We start from the raw sequence: 23,350 nt of genomic DNA, 5'->3' as shown, positions 1-23,350 counted from the left end.
GGGGTATTTGCCCAGACGGACTGCGAATGTCCCGCCGACACAGCGGTGGGGTGGGTGCTGGCTGGTGACTAGCCACTAATAATAGACAAATATGGGAGCGTATTATTTGTTTGGTATCGAATATGGAATTTTGCAATTTAAGTTCGTGTATTCGGGCACTCGAGAGCAGTTCCTGCCAGCAGCTTGTCCTGTCAACGCCAAGATGGAAATTTCAGAGCCCAGCATCGGCATTTTCTACATCAGCAAAGTGCTGGCTCTGGCCCCCTATGCCGCCAGTCGGAACTCCAAGGGCCAGGTGGAAATCCGTCGCAGCTGGATATACACTATCTACTCAGCCACCTTGACAGTGGTAATGGGTGAGTGTGGGTGGGCTTGCAGTGGAGAGTCCTCGGACTGATATTCAACTCTCTTCAGTTTGCCTCACCTATCGGGGGCTGCTGTTCGATGCAAACTCGGAAATACCCGTCCGGTAAGTACCCTGCCTTACTTTTTGTTTTTGTGTTTAAATTTTCATGTCTCTATGTATTTTTATTTTATTAATTTGTTTTTTTTATTTGTCGTATTTGTTTCACGTGCACCTGGATACAAAAACACTAGCACTATCATTATCTTACAGTGCCACGGTAGATTGGCTGTCAAGTTTATACATTAATTAATGCATCGACAGTCTGTTACTATTCATATGACCAAAATATTCGGTTTTTACTAAGCAAACTATCTTTTCTGAGCCTGTTTACGAGCATTTAGCGAGACATCCGTTACGCTCGCGGCTTATAAAATTTCAAAGTGCACCTACAAACATTTTAAGAGTTTTAATTGTCTTTTTGTTCACCGTAAAAACGTAATATTTGCAATCTGAGTCTGATAGTCGAGTCTCAAAATGAACAAAATCGAGCTGGTAACCGAAGCTAGATTCTTGTCTTATTACCCATTAAATGCTTATCTTGACAGGCCAGTCTCATATCAACTTTGACAGGCAATACTATTGTTGTGACACCACTGTATGTATACTTACCTATCTCAATCTTTTTCTATCTAATTGTCACCTTTGCTCCCTTCCAATCACATTTGATCTTGCCCAATTAATTGCTCAAACCAACTGCCAAACAACCAACCAACAAATCAAAAGTGCATCTTTTAGAATGAAATCGGCTACGTCGAAGGTGGTAACGGCCCTGGATGTGTCTGTAGTGGTCATGGCCATCGTATCGGGTGTTTACTGTGGGCTCTTCAGCCTAAACGACACGCTCGAGCTGAATGCACGTCTCACTAAGGTGAGGTCACAGTCCCACTCCTTCGGGTCGCCCTCCCTCTGATACATCAATTTGTATCCCTTCGTGTTTTTCAGATCGACAACACGCTGAATGCCTACAACAACTTCAGGCGGGACCGGTTGCGGGCCCTGGGCATGGCCGCAGTCTCTCTGGTGGCCATAGCCCTGTTGGTGGGCCTGGATGTGGGAACCTGGATGCGCATTGCCCAGGATATGAACATTGCGCAGTCGGACACGGGTAATTAGAATTTAATTTCAATTAAGAAAATAACTCTGCTTTTATAATTTGTATTACAAAAACTATTATTGTTACGATACCTCGTTTGTAGAAATTGAATTTAATCATTTTTGTGGTTCTTTTTCGTACAGAGCTCAATGTACATTGGTACATCCCCTTTTACGGCCTCTATTTCATCCTCACGGGCCTGCAAATAAACTTTGCGAACACCGCCTATGGCCTGGGCAGGCGCTTTGCACGTTTGAACCGCATGCTCGACAGCAGCTTTTTGGGGGGTAAATGGATTCGAATCACTCTTAATACCTATGCTTACTTGCCAGTTTCCCGCAGACCACAAGGAATGCGCTTCATCCAATCCGCTCAAGGTGAACGCGGTGAAGACCATCAGCATGAAACCTCCGGCGATGCCCACGGCGCTGCACGCGAGTCTAACCAAGCTTAACAGCGAGACCCTGCCTAGCGAATCGACAGGTGACAGCCGCAGTCTTATCCTCAACGTGGAGTTACTCAAACTGGTCCCTTTTCCAGCCAAGAACAAGGGGCTTCTGCTCAAGGCCATGGCCGACAGTCACGAGTCGCTTGGCAAGTGTGTGCTGCTTCTATCCAAGTGGGATTTGCCGCTGTTCTCACTTGACCCTGCTTGCTAACCCGAATTTGTATCCATTCGCAGCTCCTTTGGCGTGGCGGTGCTCTTCATTATGGTGTCCTGCCTGCTGCATCTGGTGGCCACTGCCTATTTCCTGTTCCTGGAGCTGCTCAGTAAGCGGGACAACGGCTACCTGTGGGTGCAGATGCTCTGGATATGCTTTCACTTTCTTCGCTTGCTCATGGTGGTGGAGCCGTGCCACCTGGCTGCCCGAGAGTCGCGCAAGACCATACAGATTGTGTGCGAGATCGAGAGGAAGGTGCATGAGCCCATACTGGCCGAGGCGGTGAAGAAGTTCTGGCAGCAATTGTTGGTGGTAGATGCCGATTTCTCTGCCTGCGGCCTGTGCCGCGTCAATCGCACCATACTGACCTCGGTAACATACCACTGGGACTATCCTAGCCAAGTCAAGTATAAAGATTCCTTGCTCTTTCAGTTCGCCTCGGCCATAGCCACCTACCTGGTCATACTCATTCAGTTCCAAAGGACCAATGGCTGAGATGAATATAAAAAGTGGTTTCATTTATTAACACTATTCACTAAACGGAGTTTCTGGATATTAATGATCTGGTTAAGAGTCTGTTCGTGTGCTTCAGTTTAAATTTAGCAAACAATAAAAAGCAAAACGATGCGTTCCCCATTCTTTACGTTACGTGTATCCAGTGTCCCCCTCATCTGCGCTTACACCTAGAAACCCTTCTGGTACTGCTTGGTCTCCATCCGCTGCTGCAGCAGCTCCAGTTGACGCTTCGCCTCGCACTGCGGAAAGTTGTTCAGATCGTAGTACTGCGGGGCCAGGCTGAGCAACCACTCGGCTAAGGGAAATCAAGTTAGTTTCAGGCGAGTGTTTGGGTTAGCATGAATGGGTGGGTACTCACGCTTCACGTCCGTCACCGTGCGAATGTAGTTCTTGGTCGTCAGGACAAACTCGTTGTAGATGACCCAGTCGGGCTTGTGATCCAGGCACGTTGACGGATGCAGCTGCACGTTCTGGTTGTCCTTGATGGTCAAGTAGTGGCCGGTGCGCTCCAGGTGAGCTACCTGCATGAAGAAGCCCTGGACGAGGGCCTTGCGAATGTTCACATAGTAGTCCTTGGAGGTGAACTCGGTGCTGGTGCGCCGCAGGCTGAATCGGTCCATGATCCTGGCCAGCTGCTGGCGCACATTGTCTGCGCTCTTCAGCGACCGAAAGTTGATGAAGTTTTCGTAGCACCAGTTGGGATCCTCGCTGCCTGAAGTTTCGGTTGAAAGTTTGTTGGCCTTTCGCTTTTTTTGTATGTATATAATTCTCTACTCACTCTGCTTGAAGGCGTGATAGACATTCAGCAAGGTCAAGTGATCCCCGTCAATGTGAGCGAACCGCATTTTGGCCTCGTCGGCTGCCTTCTTGGCCTCGTTGGGACGCACGAAGCATTGTGGCACTTTGGCACGTTTGAATTGGTTTGGTTTTCGATTAAGCACAAGTTCAAAACATTTTTTACATAAACAATTAGATTGTGCTTACTGTTCGTCAGCTAGGCAATCTAGAGGCTTAATTCAAAGTTTGGTTGCATTTGTGAGTTGCAAGTGCGTTGCGATTGCTTACGGCGAATATGTATGTATTCATTTAACGATTTTACAAGACAAGAGACTTGTGCCCTCTCATCATTCCAATCGAACGATGGCCAAAAGGCGGAAGGGGACTTTAACGCATGTGCAACTTAGCTTTTCGAGTTAAATGCAAAGAACAAATAAATTGAATAAACTTTTTTCTTTGCATTGGTTTTACTTAGGATTTACTGAGATCTGTCTATTATTCAATTTTCAATTTTAACTAACAAATTCATGGCTGCCACTTGTTGAGGCCTAAAAATGCCAAAAGCTGGAGTTGAGTTTTAGGAGGCAACTTTGATATAAATTAGTCAGTAAAGCTAGTATTTTGAAGTATTTTTAATTGTAATTGAAAAAAGAAAAAAAAAGTATACATTTTAACGATGTAACCCCTTATAAAACACTGAAAAAATTTTACATAGACCAAAAATGGCTTAATTAAATTAAATTAAATAAAGTATACGGTCGGAAATGAAATAGCTAAAAATAATAAAACTCTTTAAGGAGTTATTCGGGTTTTGAAACTTAAAAAAATGCAATTATTTCAAACTTTTTTATATAATAGTACAAAGTGTCAGGAATGTTGTCCGAAAATTTCAAGTCGATCGAAGCAAAACTGTAGGAATGGGAGAAATTTAAAGCCCAACTGGCAATTCGAACTTTTGCGTCGTTTTTCTCGAAACCACTTTTTTGAAGTCGGTGGTCACGATTTCTCAAAAACTATTGCACCGATCGACTTCTGCTTTTGCACACTTCTTCTAGACATGTTTTTGTTGTCGTTGAACGAAGAATTTTTTTAACTTCAATTACAACTAATTTTATAAGCCAAAATATGGCCAAAAATGACGTAAAATATGACACTTTTTATAAAAAACGCTACCAAAAATTCAATTTTTAAATTAAAAAAAAAAATCCTTCGTTCAAAGGCAAGCCGGACACATACACTAACAGAAAAACTTTGATTTTTTGATTTCCTATAAACATTGACAGAGATATCCTGCCTACCGCAAGGACATAATTTTTTGTGGGGTTAAGTTCAAACCTGCCTCAATGGCTCATTTTGTAATATTTTTTGTTCAAATTTTTACACAATGTAGTTCAAACCTTATACATTAATGTAGAATAAATGAAATTTGCAATATTGTCATAGGATCTTATAAAAAAATTCTGGAAAATAGGACATTTTAGGTGCTTCAAAACCCGGATAACCCCTTAAGTAGACTGGAAATATTTAAATTCTTTAAATGGATATTAATCAAACTTTTTATATGATCATTTTTGGGAAAATCAAAGTATAAAATCAAAAAATGTATTTTAGATCAGTCAACTTTTCTATGTAGGTTTTAAATAGGCTTAAAAAACTGCATACTTCATTTAAAATTTAAAAAATTACTTTAAAATTTGAATGAAAATGAATGAAAATTAAGCTGCCGTGCTAGATCGATTCGACTGCTTGTGCTGTTCAAGAAACGACTCTTTCACTGCATTAACTAGCTTCCTAATGATAATTTAATACCCTGCAAGGGTATAGAAATCTACTCCTTGTTCACTTCTACTCAATTGCTTTGGAACATTGCAGCCACAAGTGGTAGCCGGTTAAAAAGGCTTTCTTTAAATACAAAGGAAAGCAATCTCTACGCTAAAGGTAACGAGTTCCTTGCTTTTCTTGAATCCCATACTAAAGACAGAAGTTTTTATGTGATTTTCGTTTCTCACCCGACAGCATGGCCGTTATGGAAAGTATCTCGTTGGAGCAGTTGTGCTGGCAGCTAGCAATCAGTATTTTGGCCAACTGCGGATCCAATGGGAACTCCGACATGACGGCGCCGAGGTCCGTCAGATTGCCGTCATCGTCCAGGGCAGCCAGATAGTTGAGTAGCTCGAGGGCTCGCATCAGAGTCTCCGGAGCCGGGGGATCCATGAAGTCAAAGTGCACCAGATCGTCGATGCCAAGCTTCTTGAGTTGCAGGACCACAGTACCTGTTGCAGTGACACTGCTCCATGGAGGGAATCGTGAGTGTGCCTCATGGTACTCATCGAAATATTTCATGGTGATCATCCAAAGATTTCATCGTATTTAGCAAAAGATTTCATCAATTCATATGTTCGGTATTTTTTCGATATTTTATAATAAATACTAAGGTACTTGAAAAGCTGTCATCTCTGGTGGGCGAACGGTGAGAGGCGCAGTCCGCAAAGAAATCATAGGAATCATAGAATCTTTAAAAATAGCCAAGTGAATGGGCAAATTATAACATATCTAAAAACAGTCAATTAAAATAAAAACAAGCGTTTGTAAACCCCTAATTTTTAAGGTTGCGCGCCTTAGTGTGACCAGCTATTGTAAAGCTATCGATAAGAGACTGATCGTAGATTAAGGGATTTTGTAAAAACAAAGAGGACGGTCACTAAAAACGAGAACAACGCGATCGTTAAAAAAAATAAATATAAATAGTTTACACGGATTCGTCGCTGTGATTCTTCTGGATTTCTGATATCCGCTGCGATTTTCCCGTCTTTGTGGTTTGGACTCTCCTGAAACCGCTGGTGAGTTGAGTTTTGGTACCGCTGCTAAAATGTTTATTAATTCGCGCGCGTGCGGTTTCCATTCAAGGTTCTGGATTTCTGATATCCGCTGCGATTTTCCCGTCTTTGTGGTTTGGACTCTCCTGAAACCGCTGGTGAGTTGAGTTTTGGTACCGCTGCTAAAATGTTTATTAATTCGCGCGCGTGCGGTTTCCATTCAAGGTTCTGGATTTCTGATATCCGCTGCGATTTTCCTGTCTTTGTGGTTTGGACTCTCCTGAAACCGCTGGTGAGTTGAGTTTTGGTACCGCTGCTAAAACGTTGAACCTCCGCGGAGGTCTGCTTTTAAGCCCCGGTCAACTGTTCAAGAGCGTGCAGAACGTCGGCGTTGAGAAAGTGGAAAGAAAGAAAGCTCTACCTTGAACCTTGAATTTTGCATAGCCCAAGAGAGAGTCAAGCTTGGAGATGGTCTTCCTGGTTCAAGGCATACTTTTGGGCGGTTAAAACTAGAGTTGTAAGGGTGTAAAATTACAAGAAATCGTCGGAAGTAATGTAAAATTGAGTGGGTTATAAAATATTTCTAAGGGGAATCATGAATCATAACTATTAGCCCCTTAAAAAGAATCGAAAAACGGAGTTTGGAGTTTGCAATCGATCATAACTAAGCCAAATATTTTTATACCCTTGCAGGGTATTATAATTTCAGTCAGAAGTTTGCAACGCAGTGATTTTCCTACTTGGTTATTTTTAACAAATATATTTGCAAAGTCTTTCTCACTTATGTTATCTTGTTTCTCATTTAATATCTGTTTATTTCTCAACATTTTTTTCGATAATTTGGAGATTTCTTCGTTACAAAGTATATAATTGAATAAATCTATTGGTCTAGTGTTTGTAGATGAATGAATTGTATTATTATAACAAACAACAGCTTTGTAAACATTTTCTTGAACAGTGTCAGTATTATTTGGATCAGCGTTATACAATCCCATATGTTCATTGAGAGTTAAATGTAATCTTTCCACGTCAGAGTTTCCGGTTTTCTTATACTGAGTTGTAAAGTGCACATCTATGTTATTTTCCAGGAGAAATTGCTTAATTACAACAATGTCGAATTCGTTATCAGTTACAATTTTCTTCGGCTTTCCTAAGTATTGGATTCTTAACTTTATTGCGTTAAGCAAAGAAATCCAAGATCTATCTTTAATATGTTGAGCGGTTGCATATTTAGACATTTTGTCAATTGATGTGACGTACATAATATTTTTTTTAGGATACCAAATGTCTATATGAATTATATCGTTTATTTTATCTGGCGTTTCTGTAATATTCAAATTATATTTTATAGGTTCCCTATCATATTTGGCTAAATTACAAATTTTACAATTGTTAACATAATTTTGAATAACTTTTTGAATTTTTGGATAGTAGTATTTTTCTCTTATAGATACAAAAATTTCATTAATGCCTCTGTGATTATTTTTTATCTGTTCGTTTTCGATAATCTTCAAAAGTCTTTCTTTATCATTTATGTCTTCCAATAGTATACTTGACTTAAGAATTCTTAAATTTTTATTGCTTGAAAAATACTGTCTATAAATTTCTTGAAATTTTACAAATAAACTTAAATTTTCACAGAATATTACAACTAAGCCTTTTTCAGGCAATTTCTCTTGCATGAACTTAAGAATATTTTCCTCATTTCCGCTTGTTTTAAAAATATGTCTTATTTTCTTGTTATGCAAAATTTTGAAAGTACTTGAATCGGTTTCCGCCTCTAGAATTTGTATTTGGATTTTAAAAACGTTTAAACAATTAGTTGTAATACTAATGAAGCTCAGATCGTCTGAATCCGCACTATGAACTGTTTCCGAACCGTCAATTTCGATTGTAAATATATAATTTAAATCTTTCGAGAAATCTTCATTTTTAGTTTTCGACTTAAGTGTAACTTCTGGTAAGCTGTTATAGTTCTCTATCATAAATATATCTAAGTTATTTATCTCTAATTTAGTTTGGACATTTTTGTCATACTCTTCTGTTGATTCTTCTACGATTCTGCTAAGTCCGTCTGCTAGAGCGTTCTCCTTGCCTTTTATAAATGTTATGTCAAAATCAAACTCATTTACTTGCACTTTCCAGCGTTGCAGCTTGAGGTTGGGTTCCTTTAGATTATTAAGCCAAACTAGGGGCCTATGGTCGGTTTTAATAATAAACTTTCTTCCGTAAATATAATATTTAAAGTATTTTGTTGCCCAATAAATGGCTAGAAGCTCCTTTTCTATTGTACTGTAATTGAGTTCGTGAATTTTTAGCGAACGGCTGGCATAAGAAATTACTTTATTGCCTTGCATGAGCACGGCGCCCAGTGCATAATTACTTGCGTCTGTAACTATCGTAAATTGTTCATTAAAATCTGGGTACACGACTATAGGGTCGCTTGTTATTAATATTTTCAGTTTTTGAAAAGCTTCTATGTAGTCTTGATCATGTGTGTTTATTTTAGAATTTTTCTTTAAGTACTTTATTAAGGGCTGGGCAATTTTGGAGTAGTCTTTTATGTAGCGCCTCAAATAACCTGTGATACCTAGAAAACTTTTAATTTGTTTCTGGTTTGTTGGTATCTTTATCTTACGTATTGCGTCGACTTTTTTCTGACTTGGCTTTAGACCTTCTGAATTGATGGTGTGGCCTAGAAATTCAATCTCCTCTTTGGCAAACTCGCATTTGTCTGATTGGAGTTTTAAATTTGCCTTAGTTAGGCAGCTGAATATACAGCTTAGATGATTGACGTGTTCTTCTATATTCTTGGAAAATATAAGGATGTCATCCATGTAAACAATGCAAAATTGTCCGGTATAGGGACTAAGAATATTATTCATTAGCCGTTGAAATGTTGAAGGTGCGTTATCTATATTTGGGATCGGGAATCGATCTTCAATGGTTTCTTTATTAAGTTTACGGTAGTCCACGACAAGCCGCCACTTTTGCTTATTCGACTGGTCCAATTTCTTCTGAACAACCCACAAAGGACTATTGTATGGGCTTTTAAAAAAAAAATATAATACCTTGATCTAACATTTCAGCTATTTGCCTGTTAACTTCGTCTTTGTGAATTTCAGGGTATTTGTATGTTTTCAAATAAATTGGAAGATCATTCCTTGTAATAATTCTGTGTTTGATTTCACTTGTAAAACTTAAGTCTTGGCCTTCTGTGTAAAAAATACTTTCGAATTTTTTTATAAGCTCATTTATTAAGGATCTGGCCTGTGGGGTAATAAAGTTAATTGGAATTAAGTTATTTATGTTTAGATCCGAGTGGTTTTCCTGTATGAAAAGATCTAAATAAACATCATTGACTTTTAGCTTCTTGTTTGGGTAATCAATGACTGCATTCATGTCATTAAGTATGTTACAGCCGATCAACCCATCGAAAGAGCTGTGAAAATTATATTCTAAAAATTCGCAAATATAATCTTCAGCTTCAAATTCTTGGAAACATGGAAACCTGCATAATTTTTCTATTTTAATTTTGTTGCCCATTGCCTGCACTTCTATATCGATATCTGTTTTCCATTTCGGATGACACATATTTTTATTTATTACACTGAATTCAGCTCCAGTGTCAATAATAAATAATAATGATCTCTTTTTACCCTGAACTACTATATATGGTAGTCGCCTTGATCCTCTATCTGAAAATTTACACTTGATTGATTAACGTCCATTGGCTCGAAACTACGTCTGCTTTGGCCAGAGCTTTGAGCTATTTGTCGAAACTCGAGCAGAATTAGAAGTTGAGCTGTTATTCGGATGATATTGATATCCCTGCCTGCTATTATTTATCCTAAACGTTCCTTCAGATCTTTGATTTTCTTGTTGTAAAACATTGTTTGGCTGCCTCAAAATTAGTTTGTGTAACGAGTGGTTCGTTAACGTTTCTATTATCGTTACTGAAATTTGTTCTGAAGTTGTTCCTATAATTTCTATAGTTTCTTCGAATTGGCCCGTATAAGATGCCGAGCATCTTCAATGATTTTATAGGCATCATCTACAGATTGTGGGTTTCTTGCGAATATTAAAGTTTTTGTAGGTTCAGGCAAGTTTTCTCTGAAAACATGGAGTGCAATTCGGTTCACTTCTGATGTACTGTATGTTTCGTCGTTATGGATTAGTATCCGATTATGTACCCTATTAGAAATTTCATTAATTTTGTTATAATATTCTTCTATCGTTGATTCTACTCGACACAATTTTAACATATCCATTAAGGCATCGCTTGTTTCCTTTTCACCGAAATTTTTCAAAATTACCTGTTTAAAAGTTTCCCACTCAATTATATTGCCATGCCTATGAATCACTGGCCTGCATAGTCCCACAAATTTATTCTTTATAAAGCTAAACAAAATGTTTTTTGTAGTTGAGTCGAAAACATTGAAAGTGGGAAGGACAGTTTCAATTTGTGTTATTAAATCTGGCAATTGATTCGTATCAGTACCATCAAAATTTTGTATTAACTTGATGCAATTCATTGTTGTGTTTAATGCGGCTAAGCTATTTTCGTTCATTTTGGTTTTTTTATTTTTCTTCTTGAGAGTAAATATTTGAGACCTAAATTGTTTTAATAACAATTTAAAATTTTATCTGGACATTGACAGCTTAAGGCCCATTTTATATAGACAAGAGCTAGGAGTCCCAAAAATGTCCCAAAATAATGCAACTTCTTTTCCTAGTGTATCTTACTTTTAGCACCGCCAAATTTCACTTGTTGACGTTCTTGGCGGTTTTTGAGGTTAACAACATTTTCAGGCGGCTTTGTTTCGGTCGAAACCAAACAATCAACAACAACTATTGACTCGCACTGGCCATGTTTAGACGGCGAGCAACTCAGTTGGCCTACAAACAATTAATAGCTACTATTTTGTCACTTGCTGACTTTTATGCCAAAATATTTGCCTAAGCTGTTCGCATTAGCAAATCGAACAAATTGCTGAAAAAAAGCGAACAAAACCACATACTACATAGCACTCGTATTTATATTGATTCCAATTCTCCATGTGACTGCTGTGTATCATTATTTGTGGGAGCTTATAATTTGTTTTTTCAACTGGAGTACGAAACCTCCTACATTTGGTCCTGTACTTATTTGTTTTCTTTTTTAATACGGTGGGTCGGAAGCGTTTTGATTTTGGGTTTTAATTATTAATATGTGTAGTTAGAAAGTGATAGGGGTTTGAATTATTCATGCATAATTATTTATTGTGATCATTTTAAAGGATACTATTTAAAAAAAAAACTATTTCTTATCAAGATTCTTTTTAAAATTTGAAAATTATTTATTTATCTATTACATTTATACATCACTTATTTTTACTTTATGAATACCCTAGTGTATATTTTATGGGTAAAAACTATATTCTGATTACTAAAGCTTAAAAGAGACCAAAATAAACAAGGGGGCCATCACCCTCACTTACAGCTTCCGTTTCCTTTAAATTAAAAACTTAAAATTAGTTAATTAATTAAATTAGATAATGATAATCATAGATAATCATAAATAGGTGATAATAATGATATATTGACTAAATAAGAGTACATTTTTAAATTAAATAGCGACTGCAAATGAGTTTTAAATACTTATACAACCATAAAGGCAGTTTATCTTATAAAGATAGAAGAAATCTGTTATTTGAGATTTTATTTTCCTATGTTTTTCCTATTTTGTTTCCTGTATGTAGCAATATATATGATAAGCACATTATTGGTCGCATTGATCCGACCGTGTGGCACGTGTTCAGGTGGCTCTAAAACTGTTGGACACACTATTTATAGGCTCTCTAATTATGTGAATTGGGTAATTGCCTCAAGCGGAATAAATATCAAACGACCGAGGGCATCCGGAAGTTCATCGAGAGTAGAGTTATTTCTTTAATTAAAATGTAGATAAAATTGATTTAGTTTGGGTTGAGACTTAAAGTAATATCATCTAACTTTTAAGTCTAATATAATTATTTAAAAATAGTTATTTCATTTATAATAATTTTTAATTTTAATATTTAGGGCTTACCCTTTTACAATTTAGTATTTATAACATTTCAATTAATATACCTCTTAGACATAGCTTTTAAAATTCATTCAACATTCTGTTTTGAACAGAAATCACCTTTACAAAAATTTCACCTTCCTTTTGCTATCGCCCAATGCTAAACATATAAATTTAAAAACATTATAAAAAAAAGAAAGAAAAATTTCGTTTATTTGTCTAATTTTATTTTTGAGTTCCTTTTCCCGCTTCCGCTGCCTGTCTTTGTCATTTCCCGAACAACACGAAGAACAACAAAATAACGCAGGCATGATTATTTTCTTGAAAAACGCTCTCTCTCTATTTATTTGCTATTGTTTTGGTTTTTGTTGCTGTTGTAATTCGGGGGAAAACAAAGCTGGCGCTTGTCTCTGCACTCATTCACATGCCACATACTCTTTAATAGACCTTTCATTTCATTTCTAATGTTTATTTTCGTTTGAGAACAACTAGAACAATATATAAAATAGATGGAGTTTCATTTAATTTTAAATTTTATCTTCTACATAAATGATCTCAGTTTTATTTATTATTCCCACTTATTTGAGTTTAAATTATGGTAGGGTAGGTAGGTAAAGTGGTGAGGAGGTACCGCGCGGAGGACCTTCTCCGAAGAGAAGGTGGTGTCTATCAGACTGATATTCACCTGCGAGCCGACTTGGTGTTACATTTGAGCCAACAGGTTTGAATTATATTTTTATAATATTTAACTAGCGGTCCCGGCGAACTTTATCTCGCCCCAACTTCGACTGATTAAAACAAATTAAATTGAGACGTTTTTACTTTGACGTACATGTCCACACAGTACTGTTGAAACAAACGGCGGTATCTTAACAGATGATTGTCAACATCTAGTCGAATCATCAATCGATACGCATAAAAATTCAGAGAGTTGACCTTCTTATTCGTTTCTTCTCCTAGAACTTGAATTCAAACTTAGTTGTAGAATCAAAAAGAAGTGATGACTCGTAAACAAACCTGAAGTTAGGTTGACCATCTTTATGTTGAAGTGATACCCATCTTCTCCCAACGGGTATTGAAGAGCTTAAAAACAATATCGCGTGATTCAACATTCTCGCCAACAATCACCACTGCGACTTCATTGATAGTGGGAGCATTAAATTGTCTTGCATTATTTCCTAAGCGCTGATAGTGATTGGCCTGGTTGATGAACAACCTCGACTCCAAATGACGTAATTGGAAAGCATCCGTTATATTTTTGTGCAAGCTTTATGAAACTGTTTGATTGGGCTGAGTTTCCATATAGTAGCTAGTACAATTGCTCTGATGGATGAGCCTAAACGAGCAATTTAATTTTGCCACCTGCACAGCATAAGGCGGAGGTTTCCAACCGAAACTTCAATGCAGTTTTTCGATAACATTTTTCCGATACCAGTTTTTCGATAACATTTTTCCGATACCAGTTTTTCGATAACATTTTTCCGATACCAGTTTTTCGATAACATTTTTCCGATACCAGTTTTTCGATAACATTTTTCCGATACCAGTTTTTCGACAACATTTTCCCATACAACAGTTAATGAACCAATAACAACGCACGTAAGATCCTTGTAGGATGTTTCAGGATTGTATGCGAATGCGATTCAAGTTTTCATTTGCGGCTCGTCTTCCTCTATTATTTTGTCGGGCTTGACGTGGTCTTTGTGCAGCGCGAAGCTGTGCCATCTGGCTACGTATCAATGCATTTCTTTCTGTACGTTCCTCTTGCGTCCGACTATTACGGAAATTCTGATTTCTTATTGCATTGCGTCAACGCCGCCCAAGATTTGATCGTCTAACAGCAGGCATTACTTCCAATTGTTTAAGCTCACTTTGGTAATGCTTCGTTAGCTCGATTTTTTTGTTTAAATATTTTTTTACCTAGTTCGTTGATACACAATTTCAACGCAGCTATGATCTTTGTAGGTCTTTTATTATGAATTTAAAATTTTAAAGCCGACTTTTCGTCTTTTCACTTTTACAGCTTTCGTTGTCTACTGAAGAATTTCAGTTATCCACTACTTTTAAATATGAATTATTTAAACATTTTCCGAGAGCTACCTATAATTGCGCATTATAGCTTGCCCAGAGATGAGGTAATTCAACTCGCTCAGAAAATAGTAGATAATTATAAAGAACAAACATCTCTAGATATTTTGAATTCGGGATTCATTAGAATGTTGTCCTCATTTCAATGGGATCAACTGAATGAGCCCTATTTCATTTGTGTCAATGAGCTCTATTTACTAACTGTTAAGAAAAAGCCGTATAAAGTTGCTTGCTTTGCAATTAGTTCATATAATGGGAAATTTTTTCAATTTTTAGCTTTAGACTTTAAGTTAAAGCAGACAGGGTCTAATATTAGTAAACTATTTGATGTCGTTCTGACATATCTCAAAGACGAACAAAAAACAGATTTGCTCCTAGGAATTGTTGTAGATCATAATTATATGAATTATGTCTTGAAAAGGAAAGACATTATTTCTATTTGGGACTTGAAGCATTTGCTCAAAGTTCAAATTTTGAGCAGGAATGATTACATGAAAGAATTGTATCGCGAAAAGTTTCATCGAAATTCGTATAATACGATTTTTGATAAGGCGATAGAAGAAAATAGAAGAGACCCATGTGCTAAGCACAAGGATATGAACAAGGAGCAAATCGAGTCACTAAGAGAATTAGTAAAAAAATTCTTTAATATTATGCCTTCTGCTCAAATTTTTGAGCTAAATTGCTGTAATAATGACGATTTAGAACTCATTGGGCAAAGGTGGAAGACTACAATGCAATTATGGAAGGAGGAAAGGATTCGTAATGATGAATGGAATGATGAGACTGAGTTAGAGTTTACTAACGTAGCGTCAATAGTTTTACCTCGCCTGTTGGCTATTTTAGCATACTTCGAATCCAGATTACCCAGTGATTGAAAAGACAATTTCTTTGGAATAAAAGAAATTTGTTCTTTGAAATTAAAAATCCCATTAATAATGTTGTCCAACATTGAAATTAAAAATCCCATTAATAATGTTGTCCAACATTGAAATTAAAAATCCCATTAATAATGTTGTCCAACATTGAACGTGGTAGAGTGGAGCTCATAATGAAAACGAAATGAAAGAATGAATTTGAAAGTTGAGAATGTTGTTGTTGTTGTTTGTGGCCGGATAGGAAGTGGCCGGATAGGAAAAGTAGTGGATAAATGAAAGCGCAGTTACAGTCGAGATGTTCCACAATGCCGGAGGATGTGCAGCAACTGGTTCAGCAGGTAAATTTTTCCTTGTGGCCCGTAACTTGTTTTTTTGACACCTCCGGATCAGATCAGATCACAGATAGCCCGTCTGGCCGTACTACTCCGTCAGAGGTTCCAGCAGGAGCAGTGGGACCAAAGCAGCGGTTCAAGATGCCCCAAGCGAAGGACATGCGAACGGAGCAGTCGCTGACCAAAACAGTGGAGTATCTGCTCAAGGAGTAAGCATTTTTGTCGTGGAAAACCAGGTTCAGCTTGCAATTGCAACTCGAATTTCTCTGCAGTATAATCCTGGATACTCGGAAGCCGTACAATGTGGTCTACGACCGCCTACGAGCTGTGCGCCGGGAGATTGTGATCCAGATGTTCGATGCCCGCCAAACAATTCCATCAAGTTGCAGGTAATTAGTGCTGCTCCTTTCCCTTTCCAGTCCTAATCCTCGCTATTTTTATATATATATATATATTTTTTTTTTGCAGAAGTTTGCTGCAAATTTTCACGCATGCCTACAACAACAAACAGCTTACGGTGCCGGCTCCGTACTTTAGGAGCCTCCTGGCTCGACTGTTACACCGACGGCCTCCGCATCAGCACCCAACGGCTCCCCTAGCATGCCAAAGCTAATCATCGATGAGGCTGTGTTCTGGCTGTGCATTTACCACGGATTTCAGGTAACTCCTTATAAAAACCTGAGCTTACCTGTTTCCTATTTGATATAAATAAGAGAACATTCCCGACCAGAGATCAGTCAACACCTTCCCTTCAGAGAACTCAGTTCAAGTTCAAGTTACAGCCATGCATCATCACCAGAATCTCGGAGAATTGACTTCCTGGACAAAATGGGCATGAGGTGTCCGTCAAGTGTAAGCATATCTCCCACCTAAAGAACATGTCGTTTCTATCAAACTTCCTATATTCTCCCTTTAGTGCCTTGTCTCATGGTGAAGCGGTTTCTTCGATGTTAACAGGAGTTTATTCAAGGGTCTGATCACCACAATGGTCACCTATCTGCACCAGAAAAAGGTCTTCGGCGTGCTGCTCAACCGGAAGCACACGGTGGTCCGGCAGCTGGACATCTACGACCAGGTGGGACGGGGCTCCGCCCACGACGAGATCGTGTACTTCAAGATCAACAACGGCCGGCTGAACTACGAGGGCGAGGTTTCCGACGTACGAAATGGTCGCCTGCGGCTGGACTTCATCAAAGGTGCTCTGGATAATCCCAAGATCAATGCCTTTGCTTTGCTGAAGGGCGACGTCTCCCAAATGCCGCGTCTGCACGGCACCGAGGCGAGTGAAAGGATGAAGCCGGAGCTGGGAAACAGCAACAGCAAGCAGATTGTGGATCAGAAGCAGCCAGGACACCAGCCGGAGCGGGTTGTGCGCGCGCAGAGGGATGATGTGGATGAGGACGACGAGGATCTGGATGATGAGGAGTTCGGCGAGGAACTGCCCGACCAGTTGAGAGACAGTGGCGAGCACTGTGATAACTCGCAATCGCAACCGACGGACTCTAAGAAATCTTACAGTGGACCCCGTCAGCCAAATCCGTACTCCATGGACGACTCTTCCATACTGCTGCTATGGCCTGGGCAGGCGCTTTGCACGTTTAAACCGCATGCTCGACAGCAGCTTTTTGGGGGGTAAATGGATTCAAATCGCTCTTAATACCTCTGTATGCTTACTTGCCAGTTTCCCGCAGACCACAAGGAATGCGCTTCTTCCAAGCCGCTCAAGGTGAACGCGGTGAAGACCATCAGCATGAAACCTCTGGCGATGCCCACGGCGCTGCACGCGAGTCTAACCAAGCTTAACAGCGAGACACTGCCTAGCGAATCGACAGGTGACAGCCGCAGTCTTATCCTCAACGTGGAGTTACTCAAACTGGTCCCTTTTCCAGCCAAGAACAAGGGACTTCTGCTCAAGGCCATGGCCGACAGCCACGAGTCGCTTGGCAAGTGTGTGCTGCTGCTATCCAAGTGGGATTTGCCGCTGTTCTCACTTGACCCTGCCTCCTTTGGCGTGGCGGTGCTCTTCATTATGGTGTCCTGCCTGCTGCATCTGGTGGCCACCGCCTATTTCCTGTTTCTGGAGCTGCTCAGTAAGCGGGACAACGGCTACCTGTGGGTGCAGATGCTCTGGATATGCTTTCACTTTCTCCGCCTGCTCATGGTGGTGGAGCCGTGCCATCTGGCTGCCCGCGAGTCGCGCAAGACCATACAGATTGTGTGCGAGATCGAGAGGAAAGTGCATGAGCCCATACTGGCCGAGGCGGTGAAGAAGTTCTGGCAGCAGTTGTTGGTGGTAGATGCCGACTTCTCCGCCTGCGGCCTGTGCCGCGTCAATCGCACCATACTGACCTCGGTAACATACCATTTGGACTATCCTAGCCAAGTCAAGTATAAACATTCTTTGCTCTTTCAGTTCGCCTCGGCCATAGCCACCTACCTGGTCATACTCATTCAGTTCCAAAGGACCAACGGCTGAGATGAATATAAAAAGTGGTTTCATTTATTAACACTATTCACTAAACGGAGTTTCTGGATATTAATGATCTGGTTAAGAGTCTGTTCGTGTGCTTCAGTTTAAATTTAGCAAACAATAAAAAGCAAAACGTTGCGTTCCCCATTCTGTATCTATTACGCGTATCCAGTGTCCCCCTCATCTGCGCTTACACCTAGAAACCCTTCTGGTACTGCTTGGTCTCCATCCGCTGCTGCAGCAGCTCCAGTTGACGCTTCGCCTCGCACTGCGGAAAGTTGTTCAGATCGTAGTACTGCGGGGCCAGGCTGAGAAACCATTCGGCTGTGGGAAGTCATCAAGGTAGTTTCAGGCGAGTGTTTGGGTTAGCATGAATGGGTGGGTACTCACGCTTCACGTCCGTCACCGTGCGAATGTAGTTCTTGGTCGTCAGGACAAACTCGTTGTAGATGACCCAGTCGGGCTTGTGATCCAGGCATGTCGAAGGATGTAGCTGCACGTTCTGGTTGTCCTTGATGGTCAAGTAGTGGCCGGTGCGCTCCAGGTGGGCTACCTGCATGAAGAAGCCCTGGACGAGGGCCTTGCGAATGTTCACATAGTAGTCCTTGGAGGTGAACTCGGTGCTGGTGCGCCGCAGGCTGAATCGGTCCATGATCCTGGCCAGCTGCTGGCGCACATTGTCTGCGCTCTTCAGCGACCGAAAGTTGATGAAGTTTTCGTAGCACCAGTTGGGATCCTCGCTGCCTGAAGTGAAAGTTTGTTAGCCTTTCGCTTTTTTTTTTTGTATATTATTCTCTACTCACTCTGCTTGAAGGCATGATAGACATTCAGCAAGGTCAAGTGATCCCCGTCAATGTGAGCGAACCGCATTTTGGCCTCGTCGGCTGCCTTCTTGGCCTCGTTGGGACGCACAAAGCATTGTGGCACTTTGGCACGTTTGAATTGGTTTGGTTTTCGATTAAGCACAAGTTCAAAACATTTTTTACATAAACAATTAGATTGTGCTTACTGTTCGTCAGCTAGGCAATCTAGAGGCTTAATTCAAAGTTTGGTTGCATTTGTGAGTTGCAAGTGCGTTGCGATTGCTTACGGCGAATATGTATGTATTCATTTAACGATTTTACAAGACAAGAGACTTGTGCCCTCTCATCATTCCAATCGAACGATGGCCAAAAGGCGGAAGGGGACTTTAACGCATGTGCAACTTAGCTTTTCGAGTTAAATGCAAAGAACAAATAAATTGAATAAACTTTTTTCTTTGCATTGGTTTTACTTAGGATTTACTGAGATCTGTCTATTCAATTTTCAATTTTAACTAACAAATTCATGGCTGCCACTTGTTGAGGCCTAAAAATGCCAAAAGCTGGAGTTGAATTTTAGGAGGCAACTTTGATATAAATTAGTCAGTAAAGCTAGTTTTTGAAGTATTTCTAATTGTAATTGAAAAAAGAAAAAAAAAGTGTACATTTTAACAATGTAACCCCTTATAAAACACTGAAAAAATTTTACATAGACCAAAAATGGCTTAATTAAATTAAATTAAATAAAGTATACGGTCGGAAATGAAATAGCTAAAATTAATAAAACTCTTTAAGGAGTTATTCGGGTTTTGAAACTTAAAAAAATGCAATTATTTCAAACTTTTTTACATAATACTACAAAGTGTCAGGAATGTTGTCCGAAAATTTCAAGTCGATCGAAGCAAAACTGTAGGAATGGGAGAAATTTAAAGCCGAACTGGCAATTCGAACTTTTGCGTCGTTTTTCTCGAAACCACTTTTTTTTAAGTCGGTAGTCACGATTTCTCAAAAACTATTGCACCGATCGACTTTTGCTTTTTCACACTTATTCTAGACATGTTTTTGTTGTCGTTGAACGAAGGATTTTTTTAAACTTCAATTACAACTAATTTTATACACTTTTTATAAAAAACGCTACCAAAAATTCAATTTTTAATTAAAAAAAAAAATCCTTCGTTCAAATGCAAGCCAGACACATACACTAACAGAAAAACTTTGATTTTTTGATTTCCTATAAACATTGACAGAGATATCCTGCCTACCGCAAGGACATAATTTTTTGTGGGGCTAATTTCAAACCTGCCTCAATGGCTCATTTTTTAATATTTTTTGTTCAAATTTTTACACAATGTAGTTCAAACTTTATATTTTAATGTACAATAAATGAAATTTGTAAAATTGTCGTAGGATGCTTTAAAAAATAGGCCATTTTTAGTGCTTCAAAACCCGGATAACCCCTTAAGAAGACTGGAAATATTTAAATTCTTTAAATGGATAATAATCAAACTTTTTATATGATCATTTTTGGGAAAATCAAAGTTTAAAATCAAAAAATGTATTTTAGATCAGTTAACTTTTCTATGTTGGTTTTAAACAGGCTTAAAAAACTGCATACTTCATTTAAAATTTAAAAAATTACTTTAAAATTTGAATGAAAATGAATGAAAATTAAGCTGCCGTGCTAGATCGATTCGACTGCTTGTGCTGTTCAAGAAACGACTCTTTCACTGCATTAACTAGCTTCCTAATGATAATTTAATACCCTGCAAGGGTATAGAAATCTACTCCTTGTTCATTTCTACTCAATTGCTTTGGAACATTGCAGCCACAAGTGGTAGCCGGTTAAAAAGGCTTTCTTGAAATTCAAATCACTACGCTAAATTCCTTGCTTTTCTTGAATCCTAAACTAAAGACAGAAGTTTTTATGTGATTTTCGTTTCTCACCCGACAGCATGGCCGTTATGGAAAGTATCTCGTTCGAGCAGTTGTGCTGGCAGCTAGCAATCAGCATTTTGGCCAACTGCGGATCCAATGGGAACTCGGACATGACGGCGCCGAGGTCCGTCAGATTGCCGTCATCGTCCAGGGCAGCCAGATAGTTGAGTAGCTCGAGGGCTCGCATCAGTGTCTCCGGAGCCGGGGGATCCATGAAGTCAAAGTGCACCAGATCGTCGATGCCGAGCTTCTTGAGTTGCAGGACCACAGTACCTGTTGCAGGATTTAAATGAAGAAATTAATGCTGAAGTTTCTATAAAATTAAACCCAATGTTACCCAAGTTCGAGCGCAGAATCTCGGGGTATGTGTTGTCCTGCATTTCGTTCTTAAAAGCCTTCTCTGTGTAAAGACGGAAGCACTTGCCCGGCCGCGTACGTCCAGCTCGACCCGCCCGCTGCTGGGCCGAGGCCTTGGATATGGGCGAAACGAGCAGACTCTCCACGCGGATGCGAGGATTGTACACCTTCTGCTTGGCAAAGCCGGGATCTATCACGAACACCACGCCGTCAATGGTCAGCGAGGTCTCGGCTATGTTGGTGGACACCACCACCTTGCGTCCGATGGCCCCATTGGCGTTCGGGGGAGGGGCCGCCTCGAAGATACGCTGCTGCAGGTTGGGTGGCAGCGTGGAGTACAGGGGTATGCACTTTAGCTCGCCGATCTCCGAACCGAGATTGTCGATCTCGCGCTTAATGCGCTTGCAGGCCTCCTCGATTTCCTCCTGGCCAGTAAGAAACATGAGAATGTCGCCTGGAAATCGAAAGTCAGATAGGCTTAAATAATCAATGCAGCTTCACACTCACCCTCGATCTCCTCGCACATGTGGATCTGGATAACTGTGCGTATAGCAGCCTCTAGGTAATCCCTTTCGGGCTCCGGCGTGTAAAATATCTCCACGGGATGCGTGCGGCCAGGCACGTTCATGAGCGGTGCATTGTCGAAATACTGTTGGAACTTGCCCGCATCCAGGGTGGCGGACATCACCACCAGCTTGAGGTCATTGCGCTGGCGAATCACCTCCTTGAGCACGCCCATCAGAATATCAGTGGCAAGTGTGCGCTCGTGGGCCTCGTCAAGCAGGATGACCTGGTATTGCTCCAGCATTGGATCGGACATGGCCTCGCGCAACAGCATACCGTCAGTCATGTACTTCAGCAGCGTCTTGGCCGAGGAGCAATCCTCGAAACGGATGGAGTAACCCACCTCCTCGCCCAGGTTCACATCCATTTCCTCAGAGACGCGCTGCGCCACGGACATGGCAGCCACTCGGCGGGGCTGAGTGCAGGACACGCCCTTCCGGCCTTTGGACACGGCAAAGTCCACGCACCACTGAGGGATCTGCGTCGTTTTGCCAGAGCCCGTTTCGCCCACCAGCACGATGCACTGGTGCTGGCTGAGCAGACGCATGAAGTCCGCTTGGTATTCAAACACCGGCAGCGAGATGCGCTTCTTGTATAGGTTCTGGTACCGCTGCGAGTACGGCTTGTTGGTCAGCGGGTTCATCGTGGGCGGCTGCTTGTTTGGCACAAAGCCGCCGAGAATCTGCGCCACTGTGCCGGCCGCCGAAGCCGCTGCAGCCGCCGAGGACGATGCCTCAGACTCCCTGTTTGAAAAATGACATTAGAGACTCGCTGGTGGCCGCCGTTGCAGAACTCACTTCTTGGCCTTGCTGCCATAAGTCTCCCCCACTTCTATGCGGCGCTTGGACATGCTGTTTGTCTGCGGGTGCTCCTAAATCACGAAACTTTACGTTTTTGCACAAAGAAAACACGCGCTGAAAAAAACAACGTGAAAATTATTAGGGATGGGCGAGTGAGCTTTGTGTCGTTCAATAAATACCAAACGGTTATGCGATAGTATATTTTTGGTACATATTTAACACTTTTTGTACACACCTAAATACGGTCATACTTTGTTGACAACCGGCTCTTTTTGAACCTCAAGACACGTTAAACCTTTTTTTTTAATCCTTTCAGGGTTTTATACCGGTAGTCAGAAATTTGCAACGCAGTAAATAACTTATTTCCGTCCGTTTGTCAATTTTAGAGCTTTTTAGACAGTCTTTTGACTATACTTACTAGTAACAAAGTCGGAACGGGCCATATCGGACCACTATATTACATATGTAAATGCCATAGGAACCATCGGTATATATAGAGAAAACTCAAAGCTGACTGTAAGTATAGCACAGGCCGACAAAAATTTATAAAAATCACAGAACCAAGAACCGGAATATACTTTTCCGAGGGTTTTTTATGCGCTTAGAAATTTTCCTGTACCTCAGATTTTTGAAATATCTGAGCTTAAAGTGCGGTGAATACGATCTATGCGTATTTTTAAAGTGCTGTAACGTTTTATTTGTTTCAAAATGATCGTTACGCTATCATAAAGTACTGTTCTTGCACCACAAAATCAAAATTTCGAAAAACCTTTATGGATCTTAGAGATATCGAACTTTGAATTTATATTA

General features: G+C 40.2%; 5 protein-coding genes across 18 annotated transcripts; 3 read left to right on the top strand and 2 right to left on the bottom strand.

The window, feature by feature from the left end:
* Positions 1-202: 202 nt before the first annotated feature.
* On the top strand, positions 203-2,734 carry LOC108081784 (gustatory receptor for sugar taste 43a). Of its 7 annotated transcripts, none has more exons than XM_070283284.1 (9): positions 203-356; positions 415-469; positions 1,142-1,274; positions 1,349-1,511; positions 1,643-1,786; positions 1,842-1,982; positions 2,040-2,118; positions 2,182-2,533; positions 2,594-2,734. In XM_070283284.1, exons 1-9 carry the CDS (start codon positions 203-205, stop codon positions 2,654-2,656), a joined length of 1,284 nt encoding a protein of 427 aa, XP_070139385.1. In that variant the 3' UTR covers positions 2,657-2,734. The 7 variants fall into 7 exon arrangements, with proteins under 7 accessions (XP_070139385.1, XP_070139384.1, XP_017032491.1 ...); XM_070283283.1 differs by having other exon boundaries at positions 1,130-1,274; XM_017177002.2 differs by having other exon boundaries at positions 1,842-2,118.
* On the bottom strand, positions 2,659-9,464 carry LOC108081834 (ATP-dependent RNA helicase DHX15 homolog). 3 transcript variants are annotated; one of them, XM_017177076.3, is made up of 5 exons: positions 9,342-9,464; positions 5,464-5,967; positions 3,456-3,578; positions 3,036-3,389; positions 2,659-2,972 (listed from the first exon to the last, which is right to left on the bottom strand). In XM_017177076.3, the coding sequence occupies exons 2-5, from the start codon at positions 5,804-5,806 to the stop codon at positions 2,845-2,847; spliced, it is 948 nt and encodes a 315-aa protein (XP_017032565.1). In that variant the 5' UTR covers positions 5,807-5,967; positions 9,342-9,464; the 3' UTR covers positions 2,659-2,844. The 3 variants fall into 3 exon arrangements, with proteins under 3 accessions (XP_017032565.1, XP_070139389.1, XP_070139388.1); XM_070283288.1 differs by lacking the exon at positions 9,342-9,464 and having other exon boundaries at positions 3,456-3,687; positions 5,464-5,583; XM_070283287.1 differs by lacking the exons at positions 5,464-5,967; positions 9,342-9,464 and adding an exon at positions 3,662-3,985.
* Positions 6,148-16,564, top strand: LOC108081331 (uncharacterized). 4 transcript variants are annotated; one of them, XM_041776166.2, is made up of 9 exons: positions 6,148-6,294; positions 6,362-6,428; positions 6,496-6,562; positions 14,340-15,620; positions 15,678-15,823; positions 15,887-16,003; positions 16,083-16,274; positions 16,345-16,466; positions 16,531-16,564. In XM_041776166.2, the coding sequence occupies exons 4-7, from the start codon at positions 15,555-15,557 to the stop codon at positions 16,225-16,227; spliced, it is 474 nt and encodes a 157-aa protein (XP_041632100.1). In that variant the 5' UTR covers positions 6,148-6,294; positions 6,362-6,428; positions 6,496-6,562; positions 14,340-15,554; the 3' UTR covers positions 16,228-16,274; positions 16,345-16,466; positions 16,531-16,564. The 4 variants fall into 4 exon arrangements, with proteins under 4 accessions (XP_041632100.1, XP_041632102.1, XP_070139390.1 ...); XM_041776168.2 differs by having other exon boundaries at positions 15,673-15,823; positions 16,531-16,562; XM_070283289.1 differs by lacking the exons at positions 6,148-6,294; positions 6,362-6,428; positions 6,496-6,562 and adding an exon at positions 12,736-13,037 and having other exon boundaries at positions 15,443-15,620.
* Positions 16,565-16,599: 35 nt separating this feature from the next.
* LOC108081294 (gustatory receptor for sugar taste 43a-like) lies at positions 16,600-18,238 on the top strand. The gene is made up of 5 exons (XM_041775765.1): positions 16,600-16,897; positions 17,070-17,246; positions 17,306-17,446; positions 17,504-17,967; positions 18,028-18,238. Exons 1-5 carry the CDS (start codon positions 16,600-16,602, stop codon positions 18,088-18,090), a joined length of 1,143 nt encoding a protein of 380 aa, XP_041631699.1. The 3' UTR covers positions 18,091-18,238.
* Positions 18,093-23,340, bottom strand: Dhx15 (DEAH-box helicase 15). 3 transcript variants are annotated; one of them, XM_070283279.1, is made up of 8 exons: positions 22,959-23,072; positions 22,538-22,654; positions 21,684-22,483; positions 21,157-21,630; positions 20,829-21,092; positions 18,888-19,010; positions 18,475-18,828; positions 18,093-18,408 (listed from the first exon to the last, which is right to left on the bottom strand). In XM_070283279.1, the coding sequence occupies exons 2-8, from the start codon at positions 22,588-22,590 to the stop codon at positions 18,281-18,283; spliced, it is 2,196 nt and encodes a 731-aa protein (XP_070139380.1). In that variant the 5' UTR covers positions 22,591-22,654; positions 22,959-23,072; the 3' UTR covers positions 18,093-18,280. The 3 variants fall into 3 exon arrangements, with proteins under 3 accessions (XP_070139380.1, XP_017031956.1, XP_017031957.1); XM_017176467.3 differs by lacking the exon at positions 22,959-23,072 and having other exon boundaries at positions 22,538-22,701; XM_017176468.3 differs by lacking the exons at positions 18,093-18,408; positions 18,475-18,828 and having other exon boundaries at positions 18,998-19,119; positions 22,959-23,340.
* Positions 23,341-23,350: the final 10 nt, after the last annotated feature.

Source organism: Drosophila kikkawai, chromosome 2L (genome assembly GCF_030179895.1).
Source record: "Drosophila kikkawai strain 14028-0561.14 chromosome 2L, DkikHiC1v2, whole genome shotgun sequence".
NCBI classification, from domain to species: Eukaryota; Metazoa; Arthropoda; class Insecta; order Diptera; family Drosophilidae; genus Drosophila; species Drosophila kikkawai.
The sequence above is the reverse complement of the archived record's forward strand: the minus strand, read 5'-3'. Positions and strand labels throughout refer to the sequence as shown.